This window comes from Leptopilina heterotoma, unplaced genomic scaffold, assembly GCF_015476425.1.
Source record: "Leptopilina heterotoma isolate Lh14 unplaced genomic scaffold, ASM1547642v1 Lhet_372, whole genome shotgun sequence".
NCBI lineage: Eukaryota > Metazoa > Arthropoda > Insecta > Hymenoptera > Figitidae > Leptopilina > Leptopilina heterotoma.
In genome coordinates, this window is record NW_025111050.1 from 487,679 (window position 1) to 507,217 (window position 19,539).

At 27.6% G+C, this 19,539-nt stretch overlaps 1 protein-coding gene across 1 annotated transcript in view; it reads left to right on the forward strand.

The window, feature by feature from the left end:
* The window catches only part of LOC122505813 (peroxisomal membrane protein PEX14), a 55,315-nt gene extending 37,799 nt beyond the window's left edge, over nucleotides 1–17,516 (forward strand). Inside the window, exons 4-5 of the mRNA XM_043617658.1 lie at nucleotides 10,002–10,237; nucleotides 17,011–17,516. Coding sequence (XP_043473593.1) covers nucleotides 10,002–10,237; nucleotides 17,011–17,179 — 405 coding nt within the window. The 3' untranslated portion in view covers nucleotides 17,180–17,516. The remainder of the gene's footprint in view (nucleotides 1–10,001; nucleotides 10,238–17,010) is intronic.
* Nucleotides 17,517–19,539: the final 2,023 nt, after the last annotated feature.

Consider the following 19,539-nt stretch of genomic DNA (forward strand, 5'->3'; position numbering starts at 1 on the left):
TTGTTAAGCAGCAACTTCCGCGCAAAAATTACTGCATGTGATTTTTGAATAGTAAAACTCCACTTTGTCACCCTTATCTGGTTCCGCTGTGGATGTTCTACTTCGTCATCTTCATTAAATTCTTCAGAACCACTACTACTTCCGAAGTTTAAAAATGTATTTAACCCAGCTAACATTTTTGCTGAGTCTGCCTCACAATTAGCATGTTTGGAGTGATTAGACGTAAAGGTATTTATCAATACCGTTTTGAAAATGCCTTGTACTTGCATACAATTAAGTTTCACAAAACGGTAAGAAAATCCTCGCAAAATAGAGAAGAAATTCTCTAAAACGTCCTGATTTAGCAAGCCCAACTTCAAGTATGGAAAGCCAAGGTCTTGGACCTTATTCCATACTTTTTCCATAACATTCAGAATGTCTGGCCATGCTTTTAAACATGGTGGATTTGAATAAGGTGCTTTTGTTTTTTTATCAACAAATCGCATGTTTAAAAGCTTCTGTTTGGGTTGCTGCCAAAATGCTATGTGAGCACTACCATTTTTAATTACCTCTTGTAAAGGTTTAACTGCATTAAATGATTGACCATTTACGGAATCAAATAATCTATCCTTAAACAATATGTAGTCAGATGTATTGATAGCATCTTGTGGCATCTTCAATAAGTTTCCACCCATTTTAACTTCATCTGTTAAAAAAAATATTTTTACCAATGTGCGAAAGCAAATAATTGAATTGAATTATTATTGTGGTTAACATCAATATATGCATCTGTGAAATGCTGACGACATACGACTAATTTTTTTTTAAAAATGTCCTTCAAGTCCAATGATCTAAGAATTGGATTATTTATAGCCTTCAACCATTTCAAACAAATAATTTTTTCCGATGGAAGTTGGTGTGTCTTTAACTTCCCTCTGGAATTGCATTTCGGCACTATGCACTTTTTCACCATTTTTTGCTATAAAAATCTGCCTAACTGTAATATAAAATTCATCATTTCCTTAAAAAAATAAAAATTAAAAATATGTTGGAAATAAATGAAAATATTTTAATCAAATATAACTAAAAAAAGTAAATATTATTTTATAAATAAATTATTATATTAAACTTTTAAAATTTAATTAATTTATGGCAATTAATTCATCAAAATTTCTAGATTAAATTTATATAATAAGATGTAAATATATGAAATTATATTTGATTTAATACTGCCTAATAGAAAATAATTACTATTATTAAATTAATAATTATTAAATAAATAAATACAATTTTAGTTTGTCTAACAAAAAACAAAAATAATAACGGATAAAATAATAATGTATAAATTTTAAACACACAATAATCAAGTATAGAATTAACGAGGAAAAGTAAACAATGTTTGAAAATATTTTGACAAGTGATTGTTTAGATCATTTATTAAGAGAAACTTAAACTTCATTTATAAAAATATATTTTTATTTTAAATTTATTCTACTTATGTAAATTAGAAAATTAAGGGGTTATATACAGTCACGATTTTTAAAAAATCGATTTTTTTTTGCATTTTCTTAAAGTATATGAGGCATTTTACGTGAAATGTCCTAAGTTGAAATTTCAACTTCTTGAAAAAAATTGAAACTCGAGGAATTTGTTGTTCTATCAAGTAGAAATGTGACCCAAAAAATATTTTTGATTTTTTCGAAAAATTGGAGGGGGTAGAGGGGGGTCAATTTGACCAATTTTGCCAACATCGGCTACTTTGTGAATTTTTTCTGAACATACTTGTAATGGGAAAAATTTTTTAGAATATGTTTCTGAAAGGTTTTTTCGACCTCTTTCCAATGGTGTATTTTATTTTTTAATATTTTAAAAATTTGCCCTAATTTTTGATAATTTATATTTAATTTTCAATTTCCCAAAAATCGGTCCGTTTTTTTTTTAAATAAATTATTGCAAACGAAAGCTGAGGTTTTTTCCTATCGGCATGTAAATTTTCAGAATGCCCTTTTTTTTGTTTTTGAGTTATTGAATTTCAAAGAATAAATTGCGGCGCGCTGCGTCGCGGTTGCACTGAGCCGCGTGGCAACCCATGGCAACCGGCGTGAGACGAGGCGCGCGGGACGCTGCGCGCCGCAATTTATTCTTTGAAATTCAATAACTCAAAAACAAAAAAAAAGGGCATTCTGAAAATTTACATGCCGATAGGAAAAAACCTCAGCTTTTGTTTGCAATAATTTATTTTAAAAAAAAACGGACCGATTTTTGGGAAATTGAAAATTAAATATAAATTATCAAAAATTAGGGCAAATTTTTAAAATATTAAAAAATAAAATACACCATTGGAAAGAGGACGAAAAAACCTTTCAGAAACATATTCTAAAAAATTTTTCCCATTACAAGTATGTTCAGAAAAAATTCACAAAGTAGCCGATGTTGGCAAAATTGGTCAAATTGACCCCCCTCTACCCCCTCCAATTTTTCGAAAAAATCAAAAATATTTTTTGGGTCACATTTCTACTTGATAGAACAACAAATTCCTCGAGTTTCAATTTTTTTCAAGAAGTTGAAATTTCAACTTAGGACATTTCACGTAAAATGCCTCATATATATTTGCCTGTTGTGAAAAAAAATTTTATTAAGATTCGAGAAATATTTTCGAATTTGCAGACAAAACTAGAAACGCGCGCCGCGAGGTGTAGAGTAGGTGCAGCGTCTTTAAGCGGTTATATACAGTCACGATTTTTAAAAAATCGATTTTTTTTGCATTTTCTTAATGTATATGAGCGATTCCATGTCAAGTGATCAAGGTGGAAAAAATTTTTTCTCCAATCGTGCCTAAACTTGGGGCTTTTGTAGTACTAGTGGATAGTGATTTTTGGTAAAAATATTTTTTAACTTAGTCCAATATTTTTCGAGGTGGAGGGGGTGAAAGTTTAGGGTTTTTCGGTACAATGCTTATTTTGATAATTTTTTACTCTTAAACAATTAAACATGGAAATTTGACCGAATACAGTTTCGAAAGGTTTTTTCATGCTCTTTCGATTGGAAATAAGCATTTTGAAAAAAAAAATTTTTTTGACCAAAAAAAATCAAAATTAAAAATAAATTTTAATTTTTGGGGGGGAAGGATACGATTTTTTTTTTTTTTTTAAACGAAAGCTGAGGTTTTTTCCTAAAAGGACATATAAATGAAAAAGTGGGACAAGAATGTTTAAACACTGAAAAAAAGAGATTTCTACCAAACAGAGCCAAAAACCGGGTTTTTAGCACTCCGGTCAGTAGAAATCTCTTTTTTTCAGTGTTTAAACATTCTTGTCCCACTTTTTCATTTATATGTCCTTTTAGGAAAAAACCTCAGCTTTCGTTTAAAAAAAAAAAAAAAAAAAAATCGTATCCTTCCCCCCCAAAAATTAAAATTTATTTTTAATTTTGATTTTTTTTGGTCAAAAAAATTTTTTTTTTCGAAACTGTACTCGGTCAAATTTCCATGTTTAATTGTTTAAGAGTAACAAATTTTCAAAGTAAACATTGCACCGTAAGACCCCTTGATCACTTGACGTGGAATCGCTCATATATATTTGCCTGTTGTGAAAAAAAATTTTATTAAGATTCGCGAAATATTTTCGAAGTTGCAGACAAAACTAGAAAGGCGCGCCATGGGGTATAGAGCAGGTGCAGCGTCTTTAAACTCGCTTTTCTCAAAACTATGTTTTTCAAGTCGGTGAACACGATTTCTCAAAAACCGCTGAACCGATTTAGCTCTAATTTTCACACAAGCTTAACAACTACTTTTTGCTGTCCTTGATCGTTGGTTTTTTAAATAAAATTAAAATTATAATTTTAATCAACATTTGAAGACGATTTTTTTCTTCATAAAAATGAACTTTTTTTTTCTTTGGCTGCCATTTTGTCAAAAAATGATATTTTTTTAATTCCAACGATCAAAGACTACATTTTTTCATACACTAACAGAATCTATTTAACTTTTTGATCTCAGATGATTCTATCAATTGTTATCTTGTTCACCGCGGGGCACTTTTTTTTCGTGGAGCTTTGGGAGATAAGCTACAGAGGCCAAAAAAAATAATATTTTTACAAATGAAATATATTTTTTTAAACTTTAAAAGATGTAAAACATTATAGAAAAACTTTCGCTTTAATAAGTTAATATTCCTTTTTAAAAAAAAATCCTGAAAAATTGCATTTTTCCGACCGCCTGACTGTATATAACCCCTTAAGCAAATTTAAATGTTTTTTAAAAATATTTAAAAATGATAAATTTTATTAATTTAAATGTAAAAAAATAAATAGAGAATATCACAGCTCTAATAATTAAAAGATTAGCATGACTTTTTTGAAATAAAGATAAATAAGAATCTCATATAAGAAATTTTTACGATCTTAAATATTTATCAAACAATTAAACATATAAAAAAAAATTGATATTTATAGTAAAAATTTCAAAAATATTCAAATAATTTTACTTACCACAAGAATTCGCATTAACTGTCATACGTTAAGCACAACACTAATTCACTTTCATAATTATAATCAGATTCGCGAAAATAAATAAACAAAAATACAAATGTAATTCAAAAAGACGGTATACAATTCAAGTAATAATACGATAAAATCCAAATCTGTGAAATTACCTTTAACAAAATTTAATTTACCAGAATTATAAATATAAATTTTAGTAAATTAAACATTTAAATATTTTATTAAAAAAATTTTTTTTCTATATTTAATTTTTTTAGGTTTCTTAAAATAAGAATTTCTACAAACATTTTATAAAAATAAAAAATTATTATTTTAAGTATAGATTTTCAGTTTTTATAATTATATATATATATATATATATATATATATATATATATATATATATATATATATATATATATATATATATATATATATTGTAATATCTATTCCATTTATTTATTGCAATAATAATTATATGGGAAATAATATAATTTCATTTCTTATTATTTATGTAGGTATATAATAATTCAAATTGGCACATGCGTATTAAAACATTCATTTTAAGTATGCAGCGATGCCATCTACACCTTTTCCCTGGAACTAACCTATATAGTCTCGCAAGTTTCCCTATATCTCAAGGAATTCTCTTAAAATAAAATTTAAAAAAAAATAAAATTACTCAGCCTTTCCTAATTACTAATTTACTTAACTTCTAATTAAAACTAAAATTATAACTAAGTCATAGGCGCGACTTCTTATCCCATATAGATGATTTACTAGAATATTTGCGAGATATTATTTTATTTCTCAAAACATCACTTTAGTATAATTTTAGCTCTAAAAAATAATTGTAAGACAGAATGCTTATAGGTAAATAATGTCTTATTAAGTAATGAATCATTAATCAAATTTTAAGTAAAAATACTTTTTAAACAACATAAGTCTTAATTGAAAGAATTTTTTAGAATAAGAATAATAATTAAACAAAAATATCTTTAAAACTAAAATAGATTTGAACGATATTTTATAGAAAAAGATTACAATTTGTAAAAAAATTTGTTAAGCAAATATTTAAAGTCTCAAATTCTTTGTTTAATAGAATATTTATGTGCCAATCTTTCAATTTTCAAAAAATCTTATTTATTGGAATATATATTTAAATAAACTTTTATTAATACAATGTATTATTTAGAAAAAATGATATATGAAAAAATGTATAATTTAATTAACTCTTGTATGACAAAAATTTTTCTTAGGCAAATGGTAATTTTATAGAATGTTAATTAAAAAGAATATTAATTTACAAGAAATGAAAGTGAAACGAATTCTAATTTAATAGAATACTTAAATGTCTGAATTATAATTTGGCAGAATGTCAATTCGATCGATTTTATATTTGTAAGAAATTCAATTTGACATAATATCAATTTATAAGAAACACTTTTTCGTAGAATTTTAATTTATCAGAATTGTAATTTTGTAGAATATTAATATTGCCAAATCTAATTTTAGTAGAAATCTGCTTTATCAGAATGATCAAATGTTCGAATCCCCAAAATTTCTAATTTCATTTCTACCCAAAATCAATGTGACATAAATATTTGGCGCAAATTTTAAAAATTTAATTTCTGATTGGTCAATTTTTAAATTTGCGCCAAATATTTATGTCACATTGATTGTAGGTAGAAATGAAATTAGAAATTTTGGGGATTCGAACATTTGATCATTCTGATAAAGCAGATTTCTACTAAAATTAGATTTGGCAATATTAATATTCTACAAAATTACAATTCTGATAAATTAAAATTCTACGAAAAAGTGTTTCTTATAAATTGATATTATGTCAAATTGAATTTCTTACAAATATAAAATCGATCGAATTGACATTCTGCCAAATTATAATTCAGACATTTAAGTATTCTATTAAATTAGAATTCGTTTCACTTTCATTTCTTGTAAATTAATATTCTTTTTAATTAACATTCTATAAAATTACCATTTGCCTAAGAAAAATTTTTGTCATACAAGAGTTAATTAAATTATACATTTTTTCATATATCATTTTTTCTAAATAATACATTGTATTAATAAAAGTTTATTTAAATATATATTCCAATAAATAAGATTTTTTGAAAATTGAAAGATTGGCACATAAATATTCTATTAAACAAAGAATTTGAGACTTTAAATATTTGCTTAACAAATTTTTTTACAAATTGTAATCTTTTTCTATAAAATATCGTTTAAATCTATTTTAGTTTTAAAGATATTTTTGTTTAATTATTATTCTTATTCTAAAAAATTCTTTCAATTAAGACTTATGTTGTTTAAAAAGTATTTTTACTTAAAATTTGATTAATGATTCATTACTTAATAAGACATTATTTACCTATAAGCATTCTGTCTTACAATTATTTTTTAGAGCTAAAATTATACTAAAGTGATGTTTTGAGAAATAAAATAATATCTCGCAAATATTCTAGTAAATCATCTATATGGGATAAGAAGTCGCGCCAAGTCATAATGTACGGTATTATTAGATTATAAAATATTATATATTAAACTATATATATAATACATAGCGTAAAATACACATATTAAAATATAACCCAATAACCCTTCATCATTATACGCTAAAATACATTTAAAATTGTTAATGAATGTTAATTACTAGTATTGCTTCGAAAAACTCTTGGTTTAAACAATTTACTTCGAAAGAAAGTCTAAAAAGAAAACTAAAAAAAACGGTATTACAATTTTCCTTTAAGATAGTAACATTGGCTCGGCCAAGACAATACGGGAACGACAAATAATGTTTTGTTTTTTCCCTACCATTTAGTGACCTGTATCAAACTGCAGACATTTCAACTGTATACAGCCAAATTCTCAGCATTGAGAGTTGAAAATATGTCTGTATACAGTTGAAATGTATGCAGTTTAACGGTATGTAGTTAAATAGCAAATAATTTTGTAAATACAATATTATTAATTTAATTCGTATACAATTTTTTCGTATGCAGTTTAAATGTAAGAAAATTCAATTTACGGCTCTGGCCCTGGAAGGCTATATTATTTTGTTTTGGTTTTTCTAATTTTTTGGCCATATTTTTAATGCAGTCAAAAAACCAAAAACGCTATCTTCTTCTTTATAAAAAACGAAGAAAATAACATATAATTAGGTTATTTTCCGTTAAACATGAACATTCCAGCAACAAAACAATTTTTGTTGTACTTCTACGTATGAGCCAGCTATGTTGTACTGTCTAGGGTTAGCATGTGCAGTTCCCCTGTAGGCACACAGAGAAAAACTGAACTCAAAATGAGTCGTAAAAGTTACTCATTATGAGCTGCAACAAAAATGAACCTCGCAGATGGCGCCACGTTCTATGTCATTTAACATTGACTCATTTTGAGTTGCATCAAAAATGAGTCCGAGTTTTTTCTGTGTAGTTAAATTGCAGGCAACAACAACCGCCCCATAAAATGTGATGTTTTGAAGTTTTGAAAATAAATTCCAAAACTTAGAACTCAATAACCCCAATATTAATGCTCTATTGGCAAAGAAACAACACTGACGTTGACAATGACCACTCACGTTGTCCAATGATTTAATACTTGAGAAGTCTGTTTATTTGAAAGTTAACAATATTTTTAAAAAATCCTAGTTTAAGGTTAGGGGCCGTACACATAATACGTCACGCGAACAGGGGGAGGGGGGTCAAGAATAAAATGGCGATAATGTATGGGACAGTGTTGGACTACATGGTGGGAGGGGGGGGTCTAAAATCGCGTGACGTATTGTGTGTACGGCCCCTTATTTAAAGTAGTATTTACTTTTATGTAATATAAAAGTTGTATTGTTTATAAACATTTTTTATTAAAACATTCGTTGTCCAAAATTACCATTTTACACTACCGTCCAAAAGTATCAGGACGATTACATTTGACTCTATAAAAAAACATGCCATCACTTTTTCAATCATATCTCGGAAATAAAAGGAGGTATAAAAAAAACTTAAATACGGTTAGAAAGCTGATTAAATTCTGCGTAAAATAAGCCGTCTTTGAAGTCATTTCGTTAATTATTTTTTGAGTTGTAGAGTGAGAAAGAAATAAAAAAAATTATCAAATTTTCTCATTTTTGTCTCTTGACTTCAACTTTTTCAAAAATCTAGACAAATTTAGATAAAATTTTTCTAAAAACACAGAAATCTTCGTTAGAATTTCAGCTTTAAAGTAAGTCTTCGAAAATTAAAAAAGGTTAATCAGTCTTTGATATATCATTAAAAATGTGAAGCCGTGTTTCGACCGATTGGTGTTGGTGCATTGAAATTCAACTGTGACGACTCGATTGTGGCTTCGCGCGGCAGCGAATGAGAGAGAAAACAGGAACAAATTCATGCGGGGGAACGATGAACTTTTGAGTTTCTTTATATTACTCGTGAAACATCATTATTTATTATTCTCCAGCAAAAATTCGTCCCTGTTTTCTCTCATTCGCTGCCGCGCGAAGCCAGAATCGAGTCGTCACAGTTGAATTTCAATGCAGCAATCGGTCGAAACACTGCTTCACATTTTTAATGATATATCGAAAACGGATGAACCTTTTTTAATTTTCGAAGGCTTATTTTTAAGCTGAAATTCTAACGAAGATTTCTGTGTTTTTAGAAAAATTTTATCTAAATTTTTCTAGATTTTTGAAAAAGTTGAAGTCAAGAGACAAAAATAAGAAAATTTGATAATTTTTTTTATTTCTTTCTCACTCTACAACTTAAAAAATAATTAACGAAATGACTTCAAAAGCAAAGACGGCTTATTTTACGCAGAATTTAATCAGCTTTCTAACCGTATTTAAGTTTTTTTTTTGTACCTCCTTTTATTTCCGAGATATGATTGAAAAAGTAATGGCATGTTTTTTCATAGAGTCGAATGTAATCGTCCTGATACTTTTGGACGGTAGTGTATATCAAAAAATACTTTATACAATAGGAATTAATTACTTACAACACTATATTTAATTGATTTCTATTTAAATTTGCACATATATGCGCAAATGTTAACAAATTGGAACATTAATTGCCTTACATGTGAATTACACATCTATTTCGTTATGATTTAAACATGTCAAATTTCGAAAAATAATATTTTTCTAATGGTTGTTCTTTCCAATAGACATTTTTACCGAAAACAAATAGTTGTATTAAATTGTCAGTAAATGATTAAATGAATGGCGACATGAAAAAATAAGAGGTCAAGCGCCAATTTCATAATTTTACAGGAAAACAAAAAAAACACATTTAAAAATTCTTCTGGTTATTTAAGAAAAAACTAAAAAAAAACAATTGCAAAATTTTGATAATTAATTATTTATCATTATTTTATTTTTACAATAATTTTGCGAAGAAATTATTTTATTAAAGATATATCCTGACAAATCCAAACTTGATATCTCAACTTATTTAGGAGTGAGACGACACGCGGGAAATCACTTGTTTGAAGGGGGTTTTCCCACATGCCCTTAATAGTGTTTGTTTTTTTAGAAATTTATTGCACCTCTGTTGTTCGGGAGTAAAAAACCTGATCATCCAAGAGATTCCGTAAAGGAATTAGACCAAACCATTCAACGTTCAATGAAAGAAGTTAAGGAATCTCTGACAAAAGTAGAAGTCGATGTTCAAAATTTGGCGAAAAGCCATTCAGTCGATCCAACAATTCCTCAGCTGGTTCAAGAATTAAAACAGGACTTGGCAAGCCTAAAATCGTTACTTCTATCCAAGTAAATACAAATACATTTATAATTATTAATTTTATAGGTACATATCATAAATATAGTTCAACTTTTTTTTATTCTTGAGGTATTTATACTTAAGGACGTGAGGCGCATGATTATTCCCCAAATGTCATTTGACCGAACTGTCATTTTACCGAAATGCATTTATCCGAAATGTTATTTTAACGAAATTTTACTTTTGTGAATCGACATTTTTACGAATTGTCACTTTTGCGAATTGTCATTTATGTGAACTGAATTTTTTTCGAATTGTCACTGTTGCGAATTGTCATTTTTTCGAAAATTGATATAGTAAACTTTTATGCATATATAGATTTACTATAGCAATTTTCGCAAAAATGACAACTCGCAACAGTGACATTTCGTAAAAATGACAATTCGAAAAAAATGGCAGTTCGCATAAATTATAATTTGCAAAGAATTCGTACAAGAATTTGAGATTTTCATAATAAGTTATATTATATTACACTGAAAAAAATTTTCTGTAGGTTAACAGTTTTTTTTATGGAATTTTATAGAAACTTGTAAATTAACGTCTTTAAAAGTAGCGAATTTAAAATCCCTTTTGTAAAATACATATTTTGAATTTTCTGTAAATTTACTATTCTGAAAGTAGGTAATAAAAAGACAAATATATTAACCTATACTTTGTGAGTACATAGTAGAAAATTGTAAAATTGACACATAAAATTAAAAGCATTAATTTTACAAAAGTAATTACAGTGAGTTCTCGCGAGTCGTTCAACTCACGAGTCGTTCAAACTCGCCAGTCGTTTAACAGCTGATCAGTGTCCGATTCACGAGTCGTTCAATTTCTAGCATGCGCGCGCCGGTGCTCAGTGCTGTGTAATTTAAACGGACCAAAGTCATTGAAATTGTGTCTTTCGGGGCGATAAATATGTTTCACACATCCCTGAAATCGCCTTGGAGGCGTGGAATTCAAGGAAGATAAATTAAATGAAACAATAAATTTTCATTTTTTTGACAACGTTTCGATGGACTGGTTCGCCATCATCATCAGGTCACTTTAATAAACAAATTCACAAGTCACATAAAATATATAAAAAAATAATATATAAAAGAATATAAATTTAAACAAATTCGATGATATTTACCTCATTATAAAATTATATAAAATTTTGGTCACAATCAAAATAATTATAAAAATAAATAAATAAAACTAGACGGAAAAATAAAATTTTAAAATTGAAAATCACAAACATTTTTCAATGAGTGATTAGTCAGACTGACTGCTTAGACGACAATCTTCATATTATATACAGGAGACGAGTTCAATGATCGCAAGTCGAAATATTATGAAAATGATCACTCTTTCAATTTATTAAGTAAAGGAAAATATGCATTACTAAGCTATTGTGTATCTTCCTTCTTGTTAATAGTAAAATCATTACATTTAATATGAATCATTTCGGAAACTAATCTTTTTTTATGAGAAGTTTCATTATCTAAAATTTGCACATCATCAAAATTGAAAGAATGACCATAATCATTTTGGTGCTTATTCACAACTGAATCTAAATTTTTACTCTTTTTATGTTCGTCGATTCGCTTTCTTACACGGAGAAAAAAATGCTGTTGAATCAATGACATATGGGTTTGATTCATTGAATAGTGTCATAACGGGCTGCCTAACGTATATGCTGTTGTTTTGAAAGCACCGATTCTAATGATTCGATAGTATCACTTTCTTTGAAACAAAAGCATATTTCTCAAATTGACAGCATACTATGTTAATTCGAAGGTGAATCCTTTTGAATCAATAAACAAAATTTTTTAATTTAACAGTATATGCTTTTGAGTCAATGACTATAACTTTTAAATTTAAAAGCATCATTTTTATGATTCAAAAATTTGTACTCTTAATTTTTTTAGTTGTTGCTATCGATTGAATAACACCATACTGTTAATTCAATTCTTTTATGTGGTTAAATATATACCAACGATAAATTGAAAAAAGGGAATTTTTGTTCACATGTTTTTTATATACTATAATTAATTCTCACACCTTTAACACAACACTTTTTATACACATCTTTTTTTCAATTTTTCACACTAACATATACATCTTTATTATTATTTTCATTTTTCCCAACGGCTAAACACACACACACACACATACACATTCAAACACACTTATCTTTTTTAGTCAGAAAAATACGGCTATTCCCAAGCGGTCACCCATCCATTTAGTAAACGCGACCAACGACGCTTAACTTCCGTGATAGACGAGAACCGCCGCGCTGCAATGTAATACATCCGCTTCTCAACGTTGGGCACTTACTTTGAGGTTAAATACCGTGCTCGAGATTTTTCGCGTATATAAGGGAATTTATATAGGGAATTTATATTTAACTAGTCATTAATTAATTAAAAGAATTTAAATAATACTTTTTTATATTGGAATCTCAAAAATGACAGGTTTAATAAACATTTAAATATATGTGGGTAAGTATTTCAATAAATTTAGTACCTGTCAATGTCTCAAAACATAGTGTTCTTAATTTTATAGCATATGCTATAGGCAGTCCGCAATAGCACCACTCATTGAAACGAAAGCATATGCTTTCGTTTTCAGAGCGCGCTTCTTTAGAGCAAACAATTTTTCATTTGATTTAAATTTACACGCATTTTCTTCAAATTTACCTATTAGATGCTTCAAATGAATAATGTCAAAGAAGCAATAAATTATTCTGTTGCTATATATAGATGAACTATAGAAACAATTTGCACAATATCATTAATTCTACAGTACCGTACTTTTAATTTAAACAGTTTCATTTTTTCATTTTAAGCAATATACTTTTCGATTAATAAATGTGTCATTGAATCAATGACGGGGAATTCAATAGCATGGAGATATTTGATTCAACAGCACTTTTTTTTCAGTGTAAAGTACGTTTCGATTCACCAATATACGTTGCATTGCAATCATTACAATTAAACTTGTAGACAATACCAGATCTATCCCACTTATCTGTAAGGTCCTTTCCCAATTTTACAACAGAAGTCAAGGTTTTTTGAACAATCGGAATCGATAATAAGTTATATTTTTTTAAAATATAAGATAACTTAAAGTAATTGTTATTATAAGAAATACAAATTTTTGGTAATCGACTATAAATCGAAGAAGTATTGTTAGATTGTATGTTATTTGATATTCTCTTATGTATAATGAAAGATCGGATTTTTATATGTTTTTTGATACATTCTGATGGATAATTATTGTTTTTTAAAATATCATTAACTTTCCTAATATTTTCCTTGTGAAAAGATTCGTGAGACAACAAATAGCCCTGTCATACAAATTGTATACAATGTTCTTTTTTTGTTAGATTGGATGATAGGAGTCATAATTTATTATTCTGTTAGATGAAGTTGGTTTTTGGTACCAATTGGTAATGAGATGGTTGTTATTTTTTTTAATTAAATTCATGTCTAAGAAATTTATCTGATTATTATTTTCTAATTCATAAGTAAAGTTAAGATGAATATTAAAGGAATTAAAAGTATCAATAACAAGTTGAACATGATCTTTATGAACACATAAGAGAGTGTCATCAACATATCTAAAGTAAAAATGAGGAATACAATTAAAATTCTTTTTTAGTAAATATAAACAATCTGACTCCATATCATCCATTGCAATGTCTGCGAAAAATGGTGATATTAGTGAACCCATAGGTGTACCTTCAATTTGTTGATAAATTTTTTTATTGAATGAAAAAAATGTGTTATCAAAAAGAAACTTCGTACAATGGACAATGTCATTAAAAGGAATTTTACAATTATTATTTATGGTGTTATATCTTCTATCTAGACTTTGAACAACTAAATCACAAGTAACATTGGTAAAAAGTAAAGTTACATCGAGAGAAAGCAAAACAGAATCGTTTGGTAAAATAAAATTTTTTAATTTCTCTCTCAATTTGAAACTATTGTTTACATGAGATTTAGGGAGAGATCAAGAAGGCTAGAGACAGGAGGTGAAACTTCGGTAGTGGGGATGAGTCAAATGCCTTTCATTAACCAGGCGTTTTTCGTTTCGAAAAGTCGCCGGCGCGGTGCTTCTGCACATCACTCACACATTCAAATTCTTGTATACCATATGTTTTACATATGTGTATGATATGATTTTAATTTGAGGTTAACTTTAAAGTGCAATCAGTGCAATCGAGACACAATTGACAATGTGTGTCATAACGGATATATAGAATTAATGTGAGTGATTATTAAATTAAGTGTTATTCAAATAGTTAAAAATTCCGAAAACGTGCTGTGTGAAAAGTTGTAACAAGAAGAAAGATAAACCTACACAACACTATGACTATTACTTTCTGTTAACTTTTAATACACTTCATGCTACAGTTTACACATTTTTTTGTTTTTAAAACGTTTTTTTAATAACTAAAAGATGTTTGAAAATATAAACACTTATATTTCATATTGTATTTGTATAGAATATATTTTCCTGTGTTTACGTGTGTAGCTGCGCAGAAGTCCGTGTGGTCTATTGCGGCGAAAACTTTTTTTGAAAGTAAACGCCTGACCATACATCAGCTGAGCGACTCAGCATTGCCATACCCCCACTACCGAAGTTTTACCTCCTGTCTCTAGTCTTCTTGGGAGAGATGATGTGCAAATTTTAGATAATGAAACTTCTCATAAAAAAAGATTAGTTTCCGAAATGATTCATATTAAATGTAATGATTTTACTATTAACAAGTTTTATTTATTTATTTTTATAATTATTTTGATTGTGACCAAAATTTTATATAATTTTATAATGAGGTAAATATCATCGAATTTGTTTAAATTTATATTCTTTTATATATTATTTTTTTATATATTTTATGTGACTTGTGAATTTGTTTATTAAAGTGACCTGATGATGATGGCGAACCAGTCCATCGAAACGTTGTCAAAAAAATGAAAATTTATTGTTTCATTTAATTTATCTTCCTTGAATCGAACAAATATTATTTATTAAAAATATACGGAAGGATAAAAAAATTATTTTAAAATGTTATTTTCTTATTTATAAATTAATTTTTTAACAAAAAATGCTGCAAGAAATTATAGGTTATCGCTGCTTAGATATTTCTCTTCTGAGAAATATTTTGGTTTCATTTTTTATTTTGTTAACAATTACATGAACAACTTAATAATCAAAATACAGTCAGGTCTCGCTAAGTGTCGTCACTGGGAATTTTTTGGGGCCGTCTGTCTCAGTAAGTGTCATTACCCTAAGCCACGCCCATTTAATAAAAGTGGTCATTTCATTGGTTTATGTTGCAAACCGGTTCGGGGAAGTCCATTTTTAGCATTGGAGAGGGTAAAAAAAGTGGGGAAAGTGACACTTGTCGGGTCTCGAAGGATGACACTTTGTGAGTCATGACACTTACATTCGCGTAAGTGCAATGTGCGCTGCAGGACAAAAAATTCGATATTTCGGTTAGTTATAACCTCCCTACGGTTTGTCCCGAGTTAACTCGGGGTAAATTGACTGTACCAAAACGGTTAACCCCGAGTATACTCGGGGTAACTAAATAAATATTTTATAACTCGTCAACAATACATCGGAATTACATGATCTAAAGTGGAAATTGAAGCTAATGCTATAAGCTTTTCAAAAATATTTGTTAGCAATGATAAGAAATTTTTTTTATCAAAGTTACATAACTTTAAATATTAGTTAAACAAGCAAGTTTTTTAATAAGTGGATAATGTGCATTAAATCAAAAAGTTTATAAAATCAGCTTATGAAAATCAATACTCGCGGGGTTTTCGGGGTCGCTGATTACGAATCTGGAATCAGATTTTCAAAATCCAAATTAGCGGATCCAATATAGCGGATATTTATAAAAAATGTTTTGATTAAAAATAAAAAAATTTTGAAAAAGGTCCACCATTTTGAATTTTTAAAAATGGACACCGGATTCGTAATCAGTGACCATAAAAACTATTAAAGCATGTTGAGATATAAAATTTTCTATGCAGGGTAAATTGAACCATTTTATTACCGATTTCTGCAATTTAATTAAACCGTAGGAGGGTTAAAGTCTCCAGGAATTTTTTTTCGCAAAAAATTCTGGAGAAGATAAGGAATCCAAATATCATAGTTACAAAAAAATTGAAGGTGTGCTTTTGTCCGAAATCAAAATTTTTTTTTACTTTTTTTGGGGCAAATTTTGAAAAAATTTTGTTTGCGTTTTATTGCATTACAATTGTTGGTATAACAATTATAAGTCAAATAAATAATAACAAAATCGATTGAAGAATATCAGAGACACTACATTTACACCAAATTTTAGAAAAATTGACAGACTCAATGCCAACATTGAATTTTTTAATTTTAAACATTAATTTAGTTTATCAGTTTAATATTGACATTCTGAAGAATTATTCAAATAAATTTTCAGTTTTTCATTTTCTTTTATTATCGTACAATTTCATAAAATGATGTAGTACAGCATGTTTTGTAAAAGTGACAATCGTATATAATTTCTATTGCAATTGAAAATGAGTTGCTCAGACATCATTCAAAGGGATTTTAATTCTTTCTCGCTGACTTATTATTATGTATTAGAATTTCACATTTCACAAACACTGACACTGTTTCTTTAAATCACAACCTTGATAATGTTTTAACAATCAAATGTAGCAATAAGAAAATTTCCTTTTCTATTCGATAAAAATATGTTTCATATATATTTTTCATTCTTATTACTTTTTTTTAGAAAACAATTTCCAAGTGCACCGCCTTCTATTCCTGCTTGGCAGTTACATACTGCGAATCAAAATCAAGAAAAATCCACGGAACGAGAAGACGACGCTGGTAGCGGAAGCAGTACCAATAATTCGGACAGTTCTTTGGAAATGATTCGAGAAGATCCACCCAAAGAGTAAAAATAATAAAAAGAATTAACACTTTAGGCTTCCAATTCTTGTTGTTATTTTTAAATTATGCCAGAAACACTGCCAGTGAGAAACAAATTCTATATATTTCGGTGTTAACTTTTAACTCATTTAATAAATTGTACATGTATTTCGAATTAAACACCGAAATATAAATACGAATTTTCGTAATTATACATTAAAACCAAATGTACAAAGTACTAAATAATTATTGCATGACAGTGGCAGTATGAACCAAGACCCGTAAATTGTGTTTTTTAGAAAATAAACTAAGTGTTTTTTATATATTCTTACGTATCTAATAAAAAGTTTTTCTTGTTTCTCTGTACATACACAATATATCAAGTTACTTTGTTCTCTCTCCTTAAATAATTTTCGATCAAATTTTAATTGTAAAAAACTAAAGTAAAGCTCATTTGGAAAAAATAATTATAAACTATAAATCTCGGGAATATCAACTATAATTGTGATTTACATTGGAAAAAAATTTATAAATAAAAAATTTTCCGACAGTTTAATCCTGCGGACTTTATCTTGCTACTTTAGCTTAACGTTTTTTTTATGTTTTATATATTTTTTTATTGATCATAATTAACTTCGATTTATATTGTATATAAATATACGGAGTTTTCAAAAAAAATATGGAAAAGGTATAATTTGTTTCTATTAATAATTTTTTGTTTCAATTACTTTTCTCAATAATCATAACATTTTGTGATATTTAACCGTTTTCATATTTTTTGAATACCATGCACATGTATATCATTTTAATTAAGATCCAATCACTCATCTCGAACAAACGCATCAAACATTCTTTTTCACATTACAAATATTCACTGATTTCTAATATGTACAAATCTACAAAATTCTTTGACATACATAACTCATTAGACAAGCCGATAAAGTACACAACGATGTACCTGGGATTTTCATCTTGAAATTGCTCTCTCCTTCTTTCTTTCTCTTTCTCTTTCTCTCTCTCCCTCCATCTCTATTATCTTCCTTTGAAGATTTATTTTAAGGTTTTGACTGATCACCTGATTATTATATTTTTCATTTAAAAAAACTTGTTTTCTAGTACTGTAAATCTTTAACAAAAGAAATTCCGTCGTTTTGCAAGGGTCACTAATACTCTTTGTTTATAGATTATATTATATAAAGCGAGACAAGTCGCCTCACTGATACAGTGAGTTGCGACGCAGTCCATTTCAAATCACTTAGTACTAGGCCTGAGCAAACACTTTCGGTGTTATAACATCTATTTAACAAAAGTATCACAAGTCAGAAAAAAAATTCATTAGGGAGAAAAAAATTACACTTTTGCAAATTATTTCTATCATCGATTTAATAATGATTTATTCGAAAAGTCATTAGTTTTATTGAGTTTCGAATCGTTTTCATAAACGGACACTTCTTTCATTAAATTAAAATTAACTCAAATTTTATTATAATTATTTTTTATTATTAGAATTCATTTAATTGAATTTCATGGTCATTGCGTTTTATTGTCATAGAAATTAATTTTATTGAACTTTGTAAGATTGAAATTTATTCTATTAAATTTAATTAAAAATTTGTTTAGAAGAAAAAATCCTTTTTTATATTGTTGCTCTTAACACATCTTATTTATCGTTAAATAGTAAATCGCACTGAACATTCTGACTGTAACTACTATCTCAAAAAAATGAGAAATCACTTGACTATAATAATGGAAGACTGAAAAAAATTCTTTAAAGTATTTCAATTACTTTCGACTATTTTTTATTGTCGATGAAATAAGTCAGAAAAAAATATATGTATATTGGCAGTAGTTACTTGATTACTAACAGAAAAAAACTATATTAAAATATTACTAAACTGAAGTATCAAATAAATAATTACTTGAAATATTTTGCACATGAAACTTTTGTTTAAGAGATGTCAAAACACGATTGAAATTCATAAGCGAAACTTTTTACTGAATAAACACAAAAAAAAATGTAAAAAGTCCATTAAACCGAATTTTTTCGGTTATTTTAAATTTCGCTTTCATGACAATATTAGAATCCGGAGTGCATTGCTTCGAGAGATCGTAAGCACGAAAATTTTATTTGTATTCGCGCAGGCTTATTTTAACACTTTTTTTCTTTCTCAGACATATTAAAAAGTCAATAGTATGCATAATGGAGAAATAGTACTGTGGGTTTTATTAACAGATGTCGGACGATATTAACAGAATAATTTAATTTGTTGTTAATTGAAACAAGAGAGTGTGCTTCAAAAAAAAGAAAAAAAAACTTAAAATCCCACGAGACTAAAATTTTTTATATTTTTAATTGTATAAAATTTAATCCACATCATATTTAATATAC